At 55.1% G+C, this 18,075-nt stretch overlaps 1 protein-coding gene across 1 annotated transcript in view; it reads left to right on the forward strand.

Moving 5' to 3' along the window:
- The first annotated feature begins 3,429 nt into the window (after positions 1 to 3,429).
- Positions 3,430 to 18,075, forward strand: part of LOC132381382 (protein-glutamine gamma-glutamyltransferase K-like) — a 42,332-nt gene continuing 27,686 nt past the window's right edge. The window contains 7 exon segments of the mRNA XM_059950747.1: positions 3,430 to 4,383; positions 4,811 to 4,993; positions 5,674 to 5,910; positions 17,193 to 17,266; positions 17,268 to 17,312; positions 17,751 to 17,792; positions 17,794 to 17,864. Of these exon segments, the coding sequence (XP_059806730.1) occupies positions 4,179 to 4,383; positions 4,811 to 4,993; positions 5,674 to 5,910; positions 17,193 to 17,266; positions 17,268 to 17,312; positions 17,751 to 17,792; positions 17,794 to 17,864 (857 nt within the window). The 5' untranslated portion in view covers positions 3,430 to 4,178.

Here is an 18,075-nt window from a genome sequence, read left to right on the forward strand (position 1 = left end):
AAGAGACGGTGCCTCAAGGAGGTGGCATCATCACTGAAGACCCTCACCATCTGGGACACACCCTCTTCCCGTTCCTACTGTGGGGGTGGAGATACGGGAGCCTGAAGACCCTCACCATCCGGGACACACCCTCTTCCCGTTCCTACTGTGGGGTGGAGATACGGGAGCCTGAAGACCCTCACCATCCGGGACACACCCTCTTCCCGTTCCTACTGTGGGGTGGAGATACGGGAGCCTGAAGACCCTCACCATCCGGGACACACCCTCTTCCCGTTCCAACTGTGGGGGTGGAGATACGGGAGCCTGAAGACCCTCACCATCCGGGACACACCCTCTTCCCGTTCCAACTGTGGGGGTGGAGATACGGGAGCCTGAAGACCCTCACCATCCGGGACACACCCTCTTCCCGTTCCAACTGTGGGGGTGGAGATACGGGAGCCTGAAGACCCTCACCATCCGGGACACACCCTCTTCCCGTTCCAACTGTGGGGGTGGAGATACGGGAGCCTGAAGACCCTCACCATCTGGGACACACCCTCTTCCCGTTCCTACTGTGGGGGTGGAGATACGGGAGCCTGAAGACCCTCACCATCTGGGACACACCCTATTCCCGTTCCTACTGTGGGGGTGGAGATACGGGAGCCTGAAGACCCTCACCATCCGGGACACGCCCTCTTCCCGTTCCTACTGTGGGGGTGGAGATACGGGAGCCTGAAGACCCTCACCATCCGGGACACACCCTCTTCCCGTTCCTACAGTGGGGGTGGAGATACGGGAGCCTGAAGACCCTCACTCAATGGTTCAGGAAAAACTTCTTCCTGTCTGAGTTCTGAATTCTCCGTGAACCAACGAACAATATTTTATTATGTTCTTTAACACCTTTTTCGTAATTTATAGTATTATAAATTATGTCTTTGTATAACAACACATTTCACAGCCTATCTTCCAATCTGATTCTGATTGATACAATAGACAGTAGACAATAGGTGCAGGAGTAGGCCATTCGGCCCTTCTAGCCAGCACCGCCATTCACTGTGATCATAGCTGATCATTCACAATCAGTACCCCGTTCCTGCCCTCTCTCCATATCCCTTGACCCCGCTATCTATAACAGCTCTATCTAACTCTCTCTTGAATGCATCCAGAGACTTGGCCTCCACTGCCTTCTGGGGCAGAGCATTCCACACATCCACCACTCTCTGGGTGAAAAAGTTTTTCCGTCCGCATCTCTGTTCTAAATGACCTACCCCTTATTCTTAAACTGTGGCCTCCAGTTCTGGACTCACCCATCAGCGGGAACATGCTTCCTGCCTCCAGTGTGTTCAATCCCTTAATTATCTTATATGTTTCAATGATGGCGCGGCCATCGCTTGCAGCCTCACGCCGGTCCCACAGGGGAACCGCGGGGCATTTTCACTTTCGGCGAAGCCTGAGATGTTCGGCAAGGACACGGGCCTTCTGTCCAGCCTCGAAACGGGGAGCGCCCTGACGGCGGTAGCTCAGCTCCGCACCGGGGAAGCCTACTGACTCCCACCGGCCTCGCTGTTCTGCTTCACGGAACACCCCTCTCTCTCTGACCATCTGTAAGGGGAGTGGAGAGGAATGGGCACAGAGACAGGGAGGGGTGTAGGGGAGGGAGAGGGATGGGCACAGAGACAGGGAGGGGTGTAGGGGAGGGAGAGGGTCATGGAGACAGGGAGGGGTGTAGGGGAGGGAGAGGGTCATGGAGACAGCGAGGGGTGTAGGGGAGGGAGAGGGATGGGCACAGAGACAGGGAGGGGTGTAGGGGAGGGAGAGGGTCATGGAGACAGGGAGGGGTGTAGGGGAGGGAGAGGGTCATGGAGACAGCGAGGGGTGTAGGGGAGGGAGAGGGATGGGCACAGAGACAGGGAGGGGTGTAGGGGAGGGAGAGGGTCATGGAGACAGGGAGGGGTGTAAGGGAGGGAGGGAGGGGGTCATGGAGACAGTGAGGGGTGTAGGGGAGGGAGGGAGAGGGTCATGGAGACAGTGAGGGGTGTAAGGGAGGGAGGGGGTCATGGAGACAGTGAGGGGTGTAGGGGAGGGAGGGAGAGGGTCATGGAGACAGTGAGGGGTGTAGGGGAGGGAGGGAGAGGGTCATGGAGACAGTGAGGGGTGTAAGGGAGGGAGGGGGTCATGGAGACAGTGAGGGGTGTAGGGGAGGGAGGGAGAGGGTCATGGAGACAGTGAGGGGTGTAGGGGAGGGAGGGAGAGGGTCATGGAGACAGTGAGGGGTGTAGGGGAGGGAGGGAGAGGGTCATGGAGACAGTGAGGGGTTTAGGGGAGGGAGGGAGAGGGTCATGGAGACAGTGAGGGGTGTAGGGGAGGGAGAGGGTCATGGAGACAGGGAGGGGTGTAGGGGTTAATGGGGATGGGAGACCAAGGAGTGTGCAGGGAGACCAAGGAGTGTGGGGGTGGGAGGGGTCCCAGGGAATCACATTCGCTCTTTTCCCTCAACCCTCTTCCTTCCCCTTTCACTTTTCTCTCTTTCTCTTGTCGTCCCTCCCTTTCTCTCCCCTTCCTTTTTCCTATTATCTCTCTACCCCTCCCTCACCCTATCTTCCCTCTCTCCCCATTTCTTTCCTCCCCATTTCTTTCTTCCCTCCTTACCTGCCATTCTCCCTCCCTCCTCTTAATCTTTCTATTCTGTTTCTTTCTATCTCCCTCATCTTCATCCCTCTCTCTCCCCCATCGCCCCAGTCTTCCCCTCCCCTGCTGTGACGCAGATCTGCCGTGTTTCGCCCTGCCTGTCAGCGGACAAGCTGTGATTAATGATCGGCTCTCCTCTCCCCTGTGAGATGGGAACCAGGTAAGGGGCGCGGCGGCACGCAGGACAGGGAGAGATGCCTCAGGTTTTACGTCAGTGAAACACTCCCCTGCACCGCTCCCTGTCTCTGTAACCCACTGCCCATCCCCGTGACCCCTCTGTCCCCAGCACCCCTCCTTGCCTCTGTAACCCCCTCTCCATCGCTGCGTCTTCCCTTCTTCGCTATACCCCTCCTTCCCTCCCAGTTTCTGTGCCCCCCCCCCTCCCGGTCAGCCTGCCCTCCTGCCCTTTGCGTGATCTGCTCCGCCCTGCTCGGGAATGTTGGCTGGGACATCGAGGTGTGAGTCGCCAGGAGAACGGAGCAGATGCTCGAACTGTTTTCCCCGCCATTTGACCTGGGAATCCCCGAGAGAAGGAGAGCGGGTGGGAGAGAGGGTGAAGGGAAGGAAGGGGTAGGAATAGAGAGAGAAGGGAAAGAGGGGGAGGAGAGCGAGAGAGAGGGGGTGAGGGAGAGAGAGAGTTGGAGGAGAGGGGAGGGATAAGGGGGCTTCACCAGAATGGCCCCTTTCTCTCCTCCCCCCCCCCCCCCCGCCCCCGCTCCTTTCCTTTCCTTCTCCGCGATTCTGTCATCCTGTTCCCATCGGCGGGGCGGTGACGATCCTGCCCCACCCCACCACACCCTTCCATCCCCGACCCATTCAAAGTTCCCCTCCGTTACGCTTAAACATGACGGGGCTCCCGCGTACCGCCCCGGGCGGCCCCTTTAAATGGAGGCCTGCCGAGGTCCCAGCTGTCATCTTGGTCACAGCTTCCCACCCTGGACCCGCTCCAGTCGTTACTGAGCCACGGGGTTCCGCAACCAGAGACAGCGGCCGCGGCCGCCCGCTTTACCGGGGAACCTCTTCAGGGACCGCCACCCGCGCCGAAAAAAGAAAATCCGAATTATTCTCGCTCAGGGTGGAATCTGTTCTTGTCGAAGCCTGTGCGCGGTCACAGCGTTGTAATTAATCTCTTATCTCCCTCTCTCTCTGCAAAGCGGGGATATAGTTTATTCCTGGAACCCTGCATAGTTCTGCAAAGTTTGGAAAGCTCCCACCATTCAGAAACGTTCTGTAAAGTTCACTACAGTTCGGTTTTGAAAGTTTTTAACAGTTCTGAAAAGTTCCCTAAAGTGAGAGTTCTGAAAGGAAAGTTCTAAACACTCTGAAAAAAGTGAAAAGTTTTGAAGAGTTGAGAATATTCTGATAAAAAAAGTTACTTTTCAAAAGTTTCAAACGAAACTTTCCTTAGGAGAGTTGAGAGAGTGGATTGAGGAGGGTATTTCTGTAGACGGTTCTTTGGGGCTGAGGCCGGTGTTCGGAAGCTCGGGGCCCACCTTCTCCGTTTTTCGCCGATGACTCGGGGCACCGAGGTGGGGAGGCGGCCGGAGGCGGCAATCGGACCGGGCGGACCGGGGACAACGCCGAAGGCGCGGCTGGGACCCTGGCAACGATGCCTGCGCTGTCTCAGCGGCTGCAGCCCGTGTCTCAAGAAAAGCAACGAGAACTACGATATGGGCAGGGACCGACAAGACGGAGCGTCGACAGCGGTGGATGAAGGTCGGGTCTGAGGGAAGGGAGGCGGGCTGGAGGTGGGAATGGGATTGGGCTGTCCTGTCACACTCCCATTCACTCTCACCCCTGGACCCCCTCACCCCCATTCCTCAAACCCCTTGCTCATCTCTCCCTCGTCTGTTCTCCCTTCCCACCTCTCACCCTCTAACTTCCCCTCCCTCCCTCCCTCCCTCTCTCCTTCCAACCTCAACCCTCTTCCTCACCCATCCCTTTCCCTTACCCCTCCCCTTCTATCCTCCCCTCCCACTCACCCCTTCCCCCTCTCCCTCCCCTCCTCTCTCCCCTCGCTCCCTTTCCCCCATCCCTATCCTCCACATCTCTCATCCCTCCTTTCCACCTCCCTCTCCTCCACTCTCTATCCTCCCCTCTCTGTTCCGCACCCCTGACTGTTCTCTCTCTCTCCCCCCATCAGGAGCAGTCCAGCAAGTCACCTGTCTGGACCTTCGGGCTGCAGTCAACAAGGAGAGTCACCACACCCAGGACTTTGACTATGAGGAGCTGATCATTCGCCGGGGCTTCCCCTTCCAAATGGGGGTGACCCTCAACAGCCCTTTTGACCCAGAATCCGACCCCCTGCAGTTGGAGTTCAAGACTGGTGAGTCCTGGAGCTTGGTTTCACCCCATGATGGGGCTTCCAGCAATCTCCCCTTTCATGGGTGGGTGGGGAAGAGAGTGCAGAACTCCCATGGGCAGTGAAAGTCTGTGTGATGGTGGGGGTGGGGGTGTGTAGGCCCAGTGATTGGGTTAGGGTTTAGTTCTAGAACTGGATCTCCCATGACCCTCTCACCTCACCCACCCCCTCCCCTCCCCTTCACCTCTCCATCTCCCCTCCCTCCCCCTCAGTTCCCCAAAACTCTTATCCCTGCCTTCCTCCCTCCACCACCTCCCCTCCTGCCTCCTACCTCCTTGGCTTCACTTACCCTCATGTCCCCTCACCACCCTCTCCTCCTTTTCCTCCCCCTCCCCTCCTTCCTCCCTCAACATTACCATCCTTCCTCACCGTCCTTTCCCTCTCTCCTCCCATCTGTGTGTGGCTGTGGTGTGTTTAACACCCTTGGGTGGTGTGGTTTTGTGTGTGATGAATTCCACAGTCACATTGTCTCTCTGTCTGTCTGTCTCTGTCCCAGGGACCCATTCTCTGAACCTCACCCCGGACTGGAGACCTCCGGTGCCCACAAACTTGAAAGGGGTGAAATTGGCTGCCGGCAAATTGTCTTTGGGATTTTGTCCTAACCTCTCCTCCCTCCATTTTTCCACCCCCCCCCCCAACCCCAGGCAACAACCCCCAGCTGGCAAAGAGGACTCTGGTGGTGTTGACTCTGGGCAGCAAGCCGGAACCAGGGGAGTGGGCTCTGACAGTGACGGCGATCAGCGATGGGAACCACACCCTCGCCCTCACCGTCCACGTTCCCGCGGACTGTCCCATCGGGCGATACCGACTTTCCGTGTCCGGCAAGGGAGGACAGAAGCAGGAGGCTGCTCTCTACGTACTTTTCAACCCCTGGTGCACAGGTAGGTCAGGTGGACACAGGTGCAATGCAGAACTAACTGGCAGCATTAACCAGGCGGTAAATTATACACAATTTTTACAAGAAAAAATAAAAACACTGTTGTCCAGCACTCTCTGTGTGAAAAAATCTACTTCTGACACCCCCCCCCCCCCAAATACTTCCCTCCAATCACCTTAAAATTATCTCCCTTTCAATTTGCCATCTCCATGCGGGGTAAAAGGTACTCGATCTATGCCTCTTATCATCTTGTACACCTCAACCTCCTCCTCTCCAGAGGGAAAAGCTGGAGCTCACTCAGCCGGCCCTCATAAGGCTTGCTCCCCAATCCAGGCAGCGTCCTGGCAAATCTCTTCTGCACCCTCTCGCAAGCTTCTAAAAGCCAGTAGCAACAGGCTCCGGGACTGTTTCTTCCATCAGACTGTTAACTCACGCTGATCTGAGTTACATTGACTGTCCTTTTATCATCGATTACTATAAATGCAAATTGCAACTTGACTTGTGCTGAAACCCCGAGGGATCTCTGAACATGGATTCCGAGATCCCTCTGTTCCTCCACACTGTTGATTAACCCTTTACTCCACCTGCAAGTTCAAGCTTCCAAAGTGAATCAGTTCAAACTGGATTGAAGTCCGCCTGTCACCTCTCAGCCCGGCTCTGCACCCTGTCAATGTCTCATTGTACACAGTGACAGCCTTTTACACCATCCTGAACACCAACAGCCATCACGTTCCCCCCAAACTTACTAACCCGGGCACCCCACTTCTTCAGCCAAGCAAGGTACGGTAATGGTTCCCTGAAAGTGATGTCACAGGGGAGATGGGGAAGGGGTGAAGAAGGCTTTTGACGCGCTGGCCTACATCAGCCGGGCCACCGTGTACAGGAGCTGTGATGTTATGTTGCAGTCGTACAAGATGGTGGTGAGGCCACCCAGGTACTGTGCTCCGTTTTGGCCACTTTGCGATAAGAAAAATGTGACTAAACTGGAGAGAGCGCAGGGGAGATTTCTGGGAGTCGAGGGACAGAATTACAGACAGTTGTTGAGCAGGGTGGGGTGTGGGAGCCTGAGGGCTGACAGTATAGAGGCGTGTAGATCCATGAGGGGCAGAGATAGGGTGACTGTGCGCAGGCTTGGGGGATCTCGAACCAGTGGGCACAGGTTTAAGGTGAGAGGGGGACCCACGGAGCAACTTTTTCTCCTCACTCAGAGGATGGTCCGTATATGGAACGAGCGGCCGGGGGAAGTGGTTGAGGCAGGTACATTAACAACATTTTAAAGAAACTTTGACAAGAAGGGTTTAGAACAGGGGTTTCCCCAAACTTTTTGATGCTGTGAACCCCCACCATTGACCAGAGGGCCCGTGGACCCCAGATTCAGTTAGATACGGGCCGAGTGTGTGTAGGTGGGACTGGCTCAGGGGAAATCCTGGCCAGCGCAGGGAGTTTGAGACAAAGGGCCTGTTTTCCTGCACTCTGACCTGGTGACACTGTCAGGCAAAGACCCCCCTCCCCTCCTCTTGTCCACCCTTCTTTTCCTCTTCCCCACCCATCTCCCCTTCCTCCCACCCTCCCCTCTCTCTACCCTCCTCCCTGTCCCCTACTCTTCCCCATCTCTCTCCCCCTCCTCCCCTTCCTCTCCTACCACCTCTCCTCTCCTCCAAGTCCCCTCTACTCTTCCCCATGTCCCTCTCCCTCCCCTCCTCGCACCCTCCGCTCCTCCCCACTCCACTCCCAGGACTGGGTCTCAGGTTACCTGGGACCGTGTTTGTACAGAGTTTGTGCCGGTTGCCATGGGGACAGACCGGCATTGCCCAAATACAGACAGGAAGCAGCATTGGGAAATCACATCCCGTCACGGACTCTCCAGACACACCGGGCCGGGGTGTAGGGGAGAGAGGGGCGTCACAGAGACAAGGAAGGATGCATTGGAGGGAGGGGGGTCACAGAGAAGTGGGGTGCAGGGGAGGGAGGGAGTCACGGAGATGCGGAGGGTTCACAGATAGGGAGGAGTGTAGGAGAGAGGGGTCACAGAGATGGGGAGGGTTGTAGAGGAAGGAGGGTGGAATAGGGAGGTAGGGGTGTAGGGAAGGAAGGTCAGAGATGGGTAGAGGTGGATGGGAGAGAAGGGGGTCAGGGAGACAGGGGATCATGGCGATGGGGAGGTGCAGTGGAGGAAAGGCGTTATGAAGGTGGATAAGGAGGGATTCTCCTTGGATGAGCTGTTCCTGTTAGGGTTGGAGTGGGGTGGAGCTATGTGGGTTTTCGCAGAGGAAAAAGTTGATGTTTCTGAGTCTGATGGGTTCAAATCATGTTCCAGTCTAGTGTTTACTGACCTCCTCCATTCAATTCCTGGGGCTCTCCTTCCAATCCGGAGATCCGGTCCAGGTTTTCTTTGATCCCACTCCATCTCTTAGGTTCGATCCAGGTTTTACATTTCTCTCCAAATTGAACATTCACTGTTATCTCGCAGTTTAAGTGCTCGCTCTGTCCCCATCTATGGAAATGAGTAAAACCAGTCGACATTCTGGGCCGAGACCCTTCGTCAGACTGTCCTCTTTTTCATAAATGCCGCTGAGTTCCTCCCGCATTTTGTGCGTGTTGCTCGGATTTCCAGCGTCTGCAGATTTCCCCTTGTTTGTGTTTCACTCCATTTCCTGCCCCCTCCCCAAGTCCTAACTTCCTGCTGAATCTGAGCGGAATCGGGGTTATTATCCCCGTCTAATGCGACGTGAAGTTTATTTTTACAAAGTTCTGGCAGCAGTACAACGCATTTAATTATTATAAATGACAGAATCAGGTTTAATATTACTGGTATTTGTTATTAAGTTTGTTTTGTGGCAATACATAATTTAAAAATCTATAAATTACAATAAGAAATATATTTTTTTCAGAATTAAACGAGTTTTGCAAAAAGAGAACCGAAACCATCGCAGGGGCACACACGGGTTCACTGTCCATTCAGAAATCTGAGGGCAGAGGGGAAGAAGTTGTTCCTGAAACGTTGAGAGTGAGTCTTCAGGCTCTTGTCCCTCCTCCCTGGTGGTAGTCACGAGAAGAGGGCATGACCTGGGTGAAGGGGGTCCTTACTGATAGATGCCTCCTTCTTGAGGCACTGCCTTTTGAAATTGCCCTCGAGGCTGGTGCCCGTGATGGAGCTGGCTGAGTTTACAAACTTCTGCAGCCTCTTGACCCTAAGCAGTGCCCCCACCCCTCCATTGCAGACGGCGATGCAGCCACTGAGAGCTCTCCACGGTTTGTCTGTCGGAATTTGCGAGGGTCTTTGGAGACGGACCAAACTCCGGGTGAAATCTGGCTGCAGCAGTGCCTGGTTTGTGGCTGCGGCGATGTGCTGGACCCAGAATAGATTCCCGGCGAAACTGACTCAGGAACCTGTGAACCTCTGACCCGTGAATCAGAACCGGTGCGTGTTCCCTCCGCTTCCCATTTCTGAAGCCCACAACCCGAGACGCTGCGAGCAATCGTGGAGACAGCACCTCTCGGCCAGCTGGTCTACCCCCCCCCCCCCCCCCCGCCTCCCGAAACTCTCTGGACGGCGTTTGAGCGGCACCTGGCCACGCAGTCGTGGGTAGAGAGAGTGGAGCGGTGGGCTAAGCACACAGGAATAATTAGATAGTATTCCTGGACTATTCCCCCCTTCCCTGTCGGGCCCCCGTACCTCCTCCCTATGTACAGGCCCAGAGCGATTCATTAGATGTTAACCCTTCCACACCCAGGATCATTCTCCCTCCTTACGGGTCACGGCGCTCCAACTGTAGTCTGACCAATGGCTTGTGAGATCTCCGCACTACATCCCTGCTACCGCAGAGGGGTCGTGCCGGACGGTGCGGGGTCGATGCCGCCTTCCTGAGGCACCACCTCTTGTAGATGCCCCCCAACGGTGGGGCGGGTCGTGCCCGTGATGGGGCTGGCCGAGTCTGTGTACGAGCCTCCATTCCAGACAGCGGTGCAGCCCGTCAGAAAGCCCTCCAGCGTATTTCTGCAGAAACTTGCCCGAGTCTTTGGTGAAGTTCCCCTCATTCTGTTCCCCAAATCCAGCTTCAGACTTTACCGCACGTCCCGCTCCCCGTTCCTTGTCAGCAATCCACGTTTTACTGCCAACCCTCATTTTTATCCAGTCCGGGTTTTGCCACTTCGTGCCAAACCGGGTCCAGGTTTTACTTGCATCCCTGTGGAAAGTCTCCACACAGTGAAACAAATCTGGGACGGGAAATTAAATGTACTCCTTAAAGACGCCAGGACCCGAATCTTGGGGTCCAAAGGGAACTGGCAGAAGAGATGGTTGGCCGTAATGTTGGGAAATTTCCTAAACTCTGGCGTGATCCTCGGGAACAGGATCCAGACACGCTGCACAAATGCAGATTGCTCCCGACACGTTCACTTGCTCACAGTGTGTGAAAGTGTAAGGGGTGGGGAAAGGTAGATGATTTGTTCCAGGACTCCCAGAGAGTGGGAAATTGATGGAGAAGGGAGAGTTTCATTTTCTACCTGTCAGTCAGTGTTAGGGGTACTGTATACCCAATCGGAGTGAATAAGATGGGGGGGGTGTGGTCACAATTATTAATATGTTTGGATTTAAACTAATCACGAACATCCGCAGGTCCACTCAGTGCTACATCTGCTCCTCTGTGCCGATCCGAGTTTTATTTGCTGTCTGCAATCCAATCCTGGTTTTCTTCCAACCCCGACCCCGGTTCCCGGCCTCTGGCCTGGATTGTCATGCCCTTCCACAAATACGGGGATCTGGTCCTGGTTTTGTTTATTCCCTCCGATGCCAGTACAGAATCTGCTACACCAACCATCGGCTTGTGAGATCTCCGCTACCGCAGAGGGGTCGTGCCGGACGGTGCGGGGTCGATGCCGCCTTCCTGAGGCACCACCTCGTGTAGATGCCCCCCGACGGTGGGGCTGGCTGAGTCTGCGACCCTCTGCAGATTCCAGTTCTGGTTTTGTTTACTTTTTACTTCCTCTGCCCCCCCCCCACACACACTCCATTCCTTCACAGTAAATCAAATTCCGTGAATCCTGGGATCCAAAAGGAATCGGCAGGACAAAGCTGTTCCCTGCATCTCCGTACACGAAACGGCACAATTCAGTCCTTCTCCTCGCCCCGCCATCTCTCTCTCTCCTCCCCCCTTTCTCTCTCCATCACCTTTTCCCCCACCTCTCTCACTCCCTCATCCCCCTTCCTAAAACCGTCCATCTTTATCTATCCTCCCCTCCCTCGCCCCTTCCTCACTCCTTCCCTCCCTCGCCCCTTCCTCACTCCTTCCCTCCCTCGCCCCTTCCTCACTCCTTCCCTCCCTCGCCCCTTCCTCACTCCTTCCCTCCCTCGCCCCTTCCTCACTCCTTCCCTCCCTCGCCCCTTCCTCACTCCTTCCCTCCCTCGCCCCTTCCTCACTCCTTCCCTCCCTCGCCCCTTCCTCACTCCTTCCCTCCCTCGCCCCTTCCTCACTCCTTCCCTCCCTCGCCCCTTCCTCACTCCTTCCCTCCCTCGCCCCTTCCTCACTCCTTCCCTCCCTCGCCCCTTCCTCACTCCTTCCCTCCCTCGCCCCTTCCTCACTCCTTCCCTCCCTCGCCCCTTCCTCACTCCTTCCCTCCCTCGCCCCTTCCTCACTCCTTCCCTCCCTCGCCCCTTCCTCACTCCTTCCCTCCCTCGCCCCTTCCTCACTCCTTCCCTCCCTCGCCCCTTCCTCACTCCTTCCCTCCCTCGCCCCTTCCTCACTCCTTCCCTCCCTCGCCCCTTCCTCACTCCTTCCCTCCCTCGCCCCTTCCTCACTCCTTCCCTCCCTCGCCCCTTCCTCACTCCTTCCCTCCCTCGCCCCTTCCTCACTCCTTCCCTCCCTCGCCCCTTCCTCACTCCTTCCCTCCCTCGCCCCTTCCTCACTCCTTCCCTCCCTCGCCCCTTCCCTCCCTCTCTTCCCTTCACCTCCCTCCGTCCTCGCCCCTCCCTCCCTCTCCCCTCCTTTCCTCCCCTTCCCGCCTCCCTCCTTCCTTTCCTCTCTCCCCCTCTTCCCTCCCTTCCCTTCCCCCTCCGCCTCACTTCTCTCTCCTCGTTCGGTCTGTCCCCGCCCTGCCGAGGTTATTTCTGGTGCCAGACCACCGGCGGTGTGTGTGTGTGTGAAAGAGGGGAGCCGTTCCGTCCTGTATGCGAACAGGGTGTTCCCGTGTGGCCTGCCTGCTAAATCAGGCTCCGGGTCCCGCCCGCTGTTTCCCTTGGCCCGATCGCGAAGCTGTGTCTATTTACCAACAAACAGAAACAGGAAAACATCCGCCGGCCCCTCTCTGCACAGAGCCGCCATTCACCCCCCGCCTAAATAGGCGTGTGTGTCCGGATCGGAGTGTGGAATCGCCCTGACCTCGGGTCCGTTCCCGGGAAGAAGGGAAGCGGGCTGAGAATTTGAAAGTCAGACCATGTTTTTGAGTACCGCTCTGGTCCCAGTTACTGTGTAAGAATAGATTGGAGAGGGTCATACCGGAATGAAAGGGTTAACGAATGAGGCGCGTTTGGTAACCCTTGGAGTGTTAGGAGAACGACAGGGGCCCATCAAATATTGAAAGGCCAAGGTCGTGGCCAGAGAAAGGAAGTTTCAATAGCGGGGGAGGCCGGCGCCTGGGGGCACAAGCTCAGATTAGAAAGGCCCTCCCTTTAGAACAGAGAAGGAATTTCTCTGGCCAGAAGGTGGTGAATCTGAGGAATTCATTGCCACAGACGCTCTGGCGGCCAAGTCGTTGGGTATATTTAAATCAGAGGCTGGTATATTCTTGATTAGTTGGAAGGGTTACCGGGGAGACGATTGGAGAATGGGGGTTGAGAGGGATAATAAATCAGCCATTGTAGAATGGCAGGGCAGTTTCGATGGGCCAAATGGTCTTGTGTCCGATGGGTGTGTTTGGTCATTTGGGGGTTAGGATCAGACCAGGAGGGGAGATGGAGACGGAGTTAACTGTCCTGACTATTGTTTCCCTTTCAGAAGACAAATGGGGGGCAGTGAATGGCAGGGACCTGGGCAGTGTTGTAGAACAGAGGCACCCAGGGGTACAGGTACACGGATCCCTGACGGGGGGGGGGGGGGGGGGGGGGGGGGTGACGGTGCCGGCCTTCGTCGGTCAGGACACTGAGTGCTGGAGTTGGGATGACATGATGTAGGAGCATTAGCTGTGACCTTTGAATCCTCTTTGGCTGCAGGGGAAGTGCCGAGGACTGGAGAATGGCAAATGTAGTTCCCTTGTTTAAAAAAGGTAATAGGGAGAAACCTGGGAACTATAGACCGGTGAATCTTACATTGGTGGTCTGCAAACTACTGGAAAAGATTCTTAAGGATAGGATCTACGAGTATTTGGAGAAGTACAGTCTACTCATGGATAGTCAACATGGCCTTGTGAAGGGAAGATCGTGCCTCACGAGCCTGATTGAGTTTTTTGAAGAGGTAACAAAAGAAATCGATGAGGGTAGGGCAGTGGATGTGGTCTACATGGACTTTAACAAGGAATTTGACAAGGTCCCTCATGAGAGACTCATCCAGAAAGTCATGAGGCGTGGGATACGTGGAACCTTGGCTGTTTGGTTAAAAAATTGGCTTAAAGGAAGAAAGCAGAGGGTAGTTGTGGAAGGAAAGTATTCTGCCTGGAGGTCGGTGACTAGTGGAGTGCCGCAGGGATCTGTCCTGGGACCCTGCTACTTGTGATTTTTATAAATGACCTGGATGAAGAGGTGGAAGGAGGGGTGAGTAAGTTTGCGGATGACACGAAGATTGGAGGAGTTGTGGATGGAGCTGTAGGTGGTCGAAGGTTACAAGAGGATATAGACAGGATGCAGAGTTGGGCAGAAAAATGGCAGATGGGGTTCATCTGGATAAGTGTGAGGTGATGCCTTTTGGAAAGACAAACCAGAAGACTGAGGACAGGATTAATGGTCAGTTACTTAAGAGTGTGGATGAACAAAGGGACCTTGGGGTTCAAATCCATACATCCTTCAAGGTCGCTGCACAGGTTGATAGGGTAGTTAAGCAGGCCTATGGGATGCTAGGCTTCATTAACAGGGGGATTGAGTTCAAGAGTAGAGAGGTCATGTTGCAACTCCACAGATCTCTGGTGAGAACGCACTTAGAGTATTGTGTTCAATTCTGGTCACCTCATTATAGGAAGGATGTGGAAGCTATGGAGGGTGCAGAGGAGATTTACCAGGATTTTGCCTGGTTTGGAGAACAAGTCATATGAAGCAAGGTTAGCAGAGCTGGGACTTTTCTCTTTGGAGCATAGAAGAATGAGACAGGACTTGATAAAGGTCTACAAGATTATGAGAGGCATAGATAGGGTGGATAGTCAGTACCTGTTTCCCAGGGCACCAATAGCAAACACCAGAGGGCATATGTACAAAATTAAGGGAGGGAAGTTTAGGGGAGACATCAGGGGTAAGTTTTTTACACAGACGGTTGTGAGTGCCTGGAATGACTTGCCAGGGATGGTGGTGGAGGCTAAAACGTTAGGGGTATTTAAGAGGCTCTTGGACAGGCACATGGATGAAAGGAAAATGGAGGGTTATAGGGTAGTGTGGGTTTAGTACTTTGTTAAAGGTCGGCACAACATTGTGGGCCGAAGGGCCTGTACTGTTCTATGGTTCTGTGATGTGTACGGCGTTGGTGAGGCTGCAGTCGGAGTATTTTGCTCAACGTTGGTCGCCCTCTTACAGGAAGGCTGAGGAGAGGGCAGAGATTTACCTCGATGTCGCCGGGACTGAGTTTGGGCAGGTTGGGAATGTAGGAGACTGAAGCCTTGTAGAAGCATGTAAAATCACAAGGGGGCAGGCACACAACCAGGGGTCACAGGTTAAAGGTGAAAGGGGAGAGCAGCTACTTTTTCACTCAGAGGGTGGTCTATCTATGGAACAAGTTCAATGGGTACGTCTAATGTCGGAGAAATGTATACAATATACATCCTGAAATGCGTTTTCTTCGCAATCATCCACAAAAACAGAGCAGTGCCCCCAAAGAATGAACAACACTTAAATGTTAGAACCCCAATTCCCCCCCAGCTCCCCCCTCCCACGCATAAGCAGCAGCAAAGAAATGATCCCCCTTCTCCCACCAGCAAAAAAACATTGGCACCCTCCACCGAGCTCTGGTGTGCAGCAAAGCATCAGTAAAGGCGCAGACTGGCAGTATCCCAACAACTACTCGTTCACCCAGTAATTCGACATACACATACAGTGTCTCTCTTTCTCTCTCCCTCTCCCCGCTACCCCCCTTATAAGAGAAAAGGAGGTGTCCCCATTTCACAGCGAGTGGGAGACATAACAGACAGCTGACTGACTTACGATGTTAAAAGTCTTTTGCGTCACTTTTTCTGAGCTCTGAGCCCAGAGAGTCGGCACCAGAAAGGCTCCTGTCTCTGGACACACAGCCCACAACAGCTAACCCGCTGCCCCCGATGTTCCGCGTTCTCCCGCGACGCTTCAGTCAGGGGCACCGGCCTAGAATCAGCCTGTCTCCAGACCCAGGAAAATCCGGCACCCTGAAGACGTGAGGCCCTGCTAGGGCCCTGTGAGTTCCCATTCCCGCAAGGGACTAAAGTCAGACTGTAACTCTAGACTCACAGCCCACAACAGCTAACCCGCTACCTCCGATGTTCCGCGTTCTCCCGCGACGCTTCAGTCAGGGGCACCGGCGCAGAATCAGCCCGTCTCCAGTCTTCTGGGGTGCATCCTTGGGATACCAAACAGCGGCCGATGGTGAGGCCCTGAGAACACGTCCCATTCCCGCAAAGAGCCCAACTCCGAGTGTATCTCCAGACCAGGGTCTTCAAAAGAACCTTGAGAAGGGAAGAAAGGAGTTTTCAAAGATAGAAAGAGAGCTGTTTCCAAAGATGCAAGCAAAGGAGTCGCCGTTTAATTCCATCTTGACTTTGGCCCAACCTCTTGTTGTCACAAGGGCTGGCTGAGCCAGGTGCATGGACAGCAAGGTACCTGGACAGGTACACGGAAAGGAGAAGTTGAGACAGGCCCCTCGGTTAATGGTGGGGGCCTACGGCATCAAAAAGGTTGGGGACCCCTGCTTTGGAGGGCTGCAGACCAAACACTGGCAAGTGGGACTAGCTGAGATAACATGGCCCAGATGGACCGAATGGCCTGTGTGACATGCAGGAGACTATGCCCAGGATTGGAAAAGAGATGTGGAAGGTCGCAGGCTCGGCCAGCTCATCGTGGTCACCACCATCCACCCTCCCCACCATTGGGGGCATTTCCAGAAGGTGGTGCTCCAGGAGACAGTGGCGTCCATCACTAAATACCTCCATCACCCGGGACATGCCCTCTTCTCGTTGCTGCCATCAGGGAGGAGGTACAGGAGTCTGAAGGCACACACTCAGTGATTCAGGAACAGCCCGTTCCCCTTTGCCATCCGATTTCTGAACAGCCTACGGACACCATGTCTCAGCTCCCCTTTTGCAATATTTATTTATTTTGCTTCGTTATAGCCGAGGCAGTAGTGGGGAGAAGCTCCCGCTGCCTATTAAATGCTCCCAATGGCGTGCGCCTCAAATAGCCGCTGTCAACCAAGCCCCCCTCCTGGCCTTCACGTGGGGCTTAGCTACTAAACCTGGTGGAGAGGGGGCAAAGCTGGGTTACTGGCTCCTTAAAGCCAGTCGCTTCGGGCAGACAGGGCTCATCGGCCGTGGTTGGCAGCTCATCCAGGTGAAGGAAAACTCTGATCTCTAACCTCCGCTGCCTTGCGGCCAGACCCACTCACGGGGAGGGAGTCGGGAGTGAACCCCGAGGGGAAAATCCAAAGCTGCAGTCCCTAAGGCAGCCCTACATTGAGTCCAATGCTGACTGGCAACTCCTGTGACGCTGCTGGTGCCAACCTGTACCGGTCTCTGCCATTCCTCTGGGTTTATCAGATGAGTGGAGAGGCTGAACCTGTTACACGGGCAACAGCTTGCTCCCCATATCGTACTGCCCAGGCTTGTGTATCAAGACAGCTAGGACACAACGTCCATGGTCAGCTCTGACCTCATGTACATTTTATTTGAACTTACAGTAAGTTCTTTATCTCTTGCACGGTACTGCTGCCACAAACCAACAAATTTCACAACTTGTCAATGATAATAAACCTGATTCTGACATAGACAATGTCTGAAGTGGCAGGAAAATGGACAGGAAAGGTTTAAAAAACCCGAAAACGGGGCTGGCTCAGATGGCTAGTATGGAGCGGGTGGGCCGAAGGGCTGGTTTCCGTGCTCTCTAACTCTGTCATTCTCTCGGACTGGCAGCGGACGTGGTGTACATGGAGGGTGAGAAGGAGAAAGCAGAGTACGTCCTGAACGAGTCTGGACGAATCTACTACGGGGACCGAGGCGCAGATCGGGGTCAGGACGTGGAACTTTGGACAGGTGGGGGTCCAGCCACACGGGTCACTCCATGGGGGTGCGAGGTGGAGGGAGAAAGGAGGAAACATGGTGAAGTGGAGTGAGGAGGGAGGGGGCAATGAGGGGTGAAGAACAAGGGAGGTGACAGACAGTGAGGAAGAGGGCTCTGTTGGTTGAACACAGAGGAGAGGAGGGAGGGAGTGAGGTAGGGGGAGAGTAAGGAAGAGGGTAGGCCCTGAAAGAGGGGAAGAAGGTAGGGGCCAAGAGAGGTGGTGAGGACAGGGTAGGGAGGAAGAAGGGAGGGGGAGGAAAAGGGCAAGGGTAGAAGCTGAGAGTAGGGCAGGGAGGGGGAGAGGAGGGTACGGGCTGAAAGAAGGGGGGGAGGCTAAGGGCCAAGAGGGTGGAGGAGGGTACTGAGCGGGGGTGAGGTGACGTTGACTCTCCCTATCCCCTCTCCCCCAGTTTACCTCGGGCATCCTGGAAGCCTCCCTGAAGATCCTGCAGAAGAAGTCAGATTCCAGTGGCGGGTTGGGGTAACGCAATCAGTGTCGTACCGCACAGTCTCCGCCATGGTGAGTCCTTCGAGGGGGGGAAGAGGGCTGGTGTTGGGGTTTGGGGGGGTGCTGGGTGGTGAAGGGAAGTACAGAGGGTTTAGGAGCGGGAGCTGGGAAGGGTGGGGCGAGAGGAGGAGGGTTAGGAGAGAGAATTGTAGGGCCTCAAGACCACGGGGTGGCCATTTGGGCCCTCTCTCTCTGGCTTGCCTCATGTTCTAATCTGTGGGCTCCTG

This window comes from Hypanus sabinus, chromosome 26 (genome assembly GCF_030144855.1).
Source record: "Hypanus sabinus isolate sHypSab1 chromosome 26, sHypSab1.hap1, whole genome shotgun sequence".
Classification (NCBI taxonomy): Eukaryota; Metazoa; Chordata; class Chondrichthyes; order Myliobatiformes; family Dasyatidae; genus Hypanus; species Hypanus sabinus.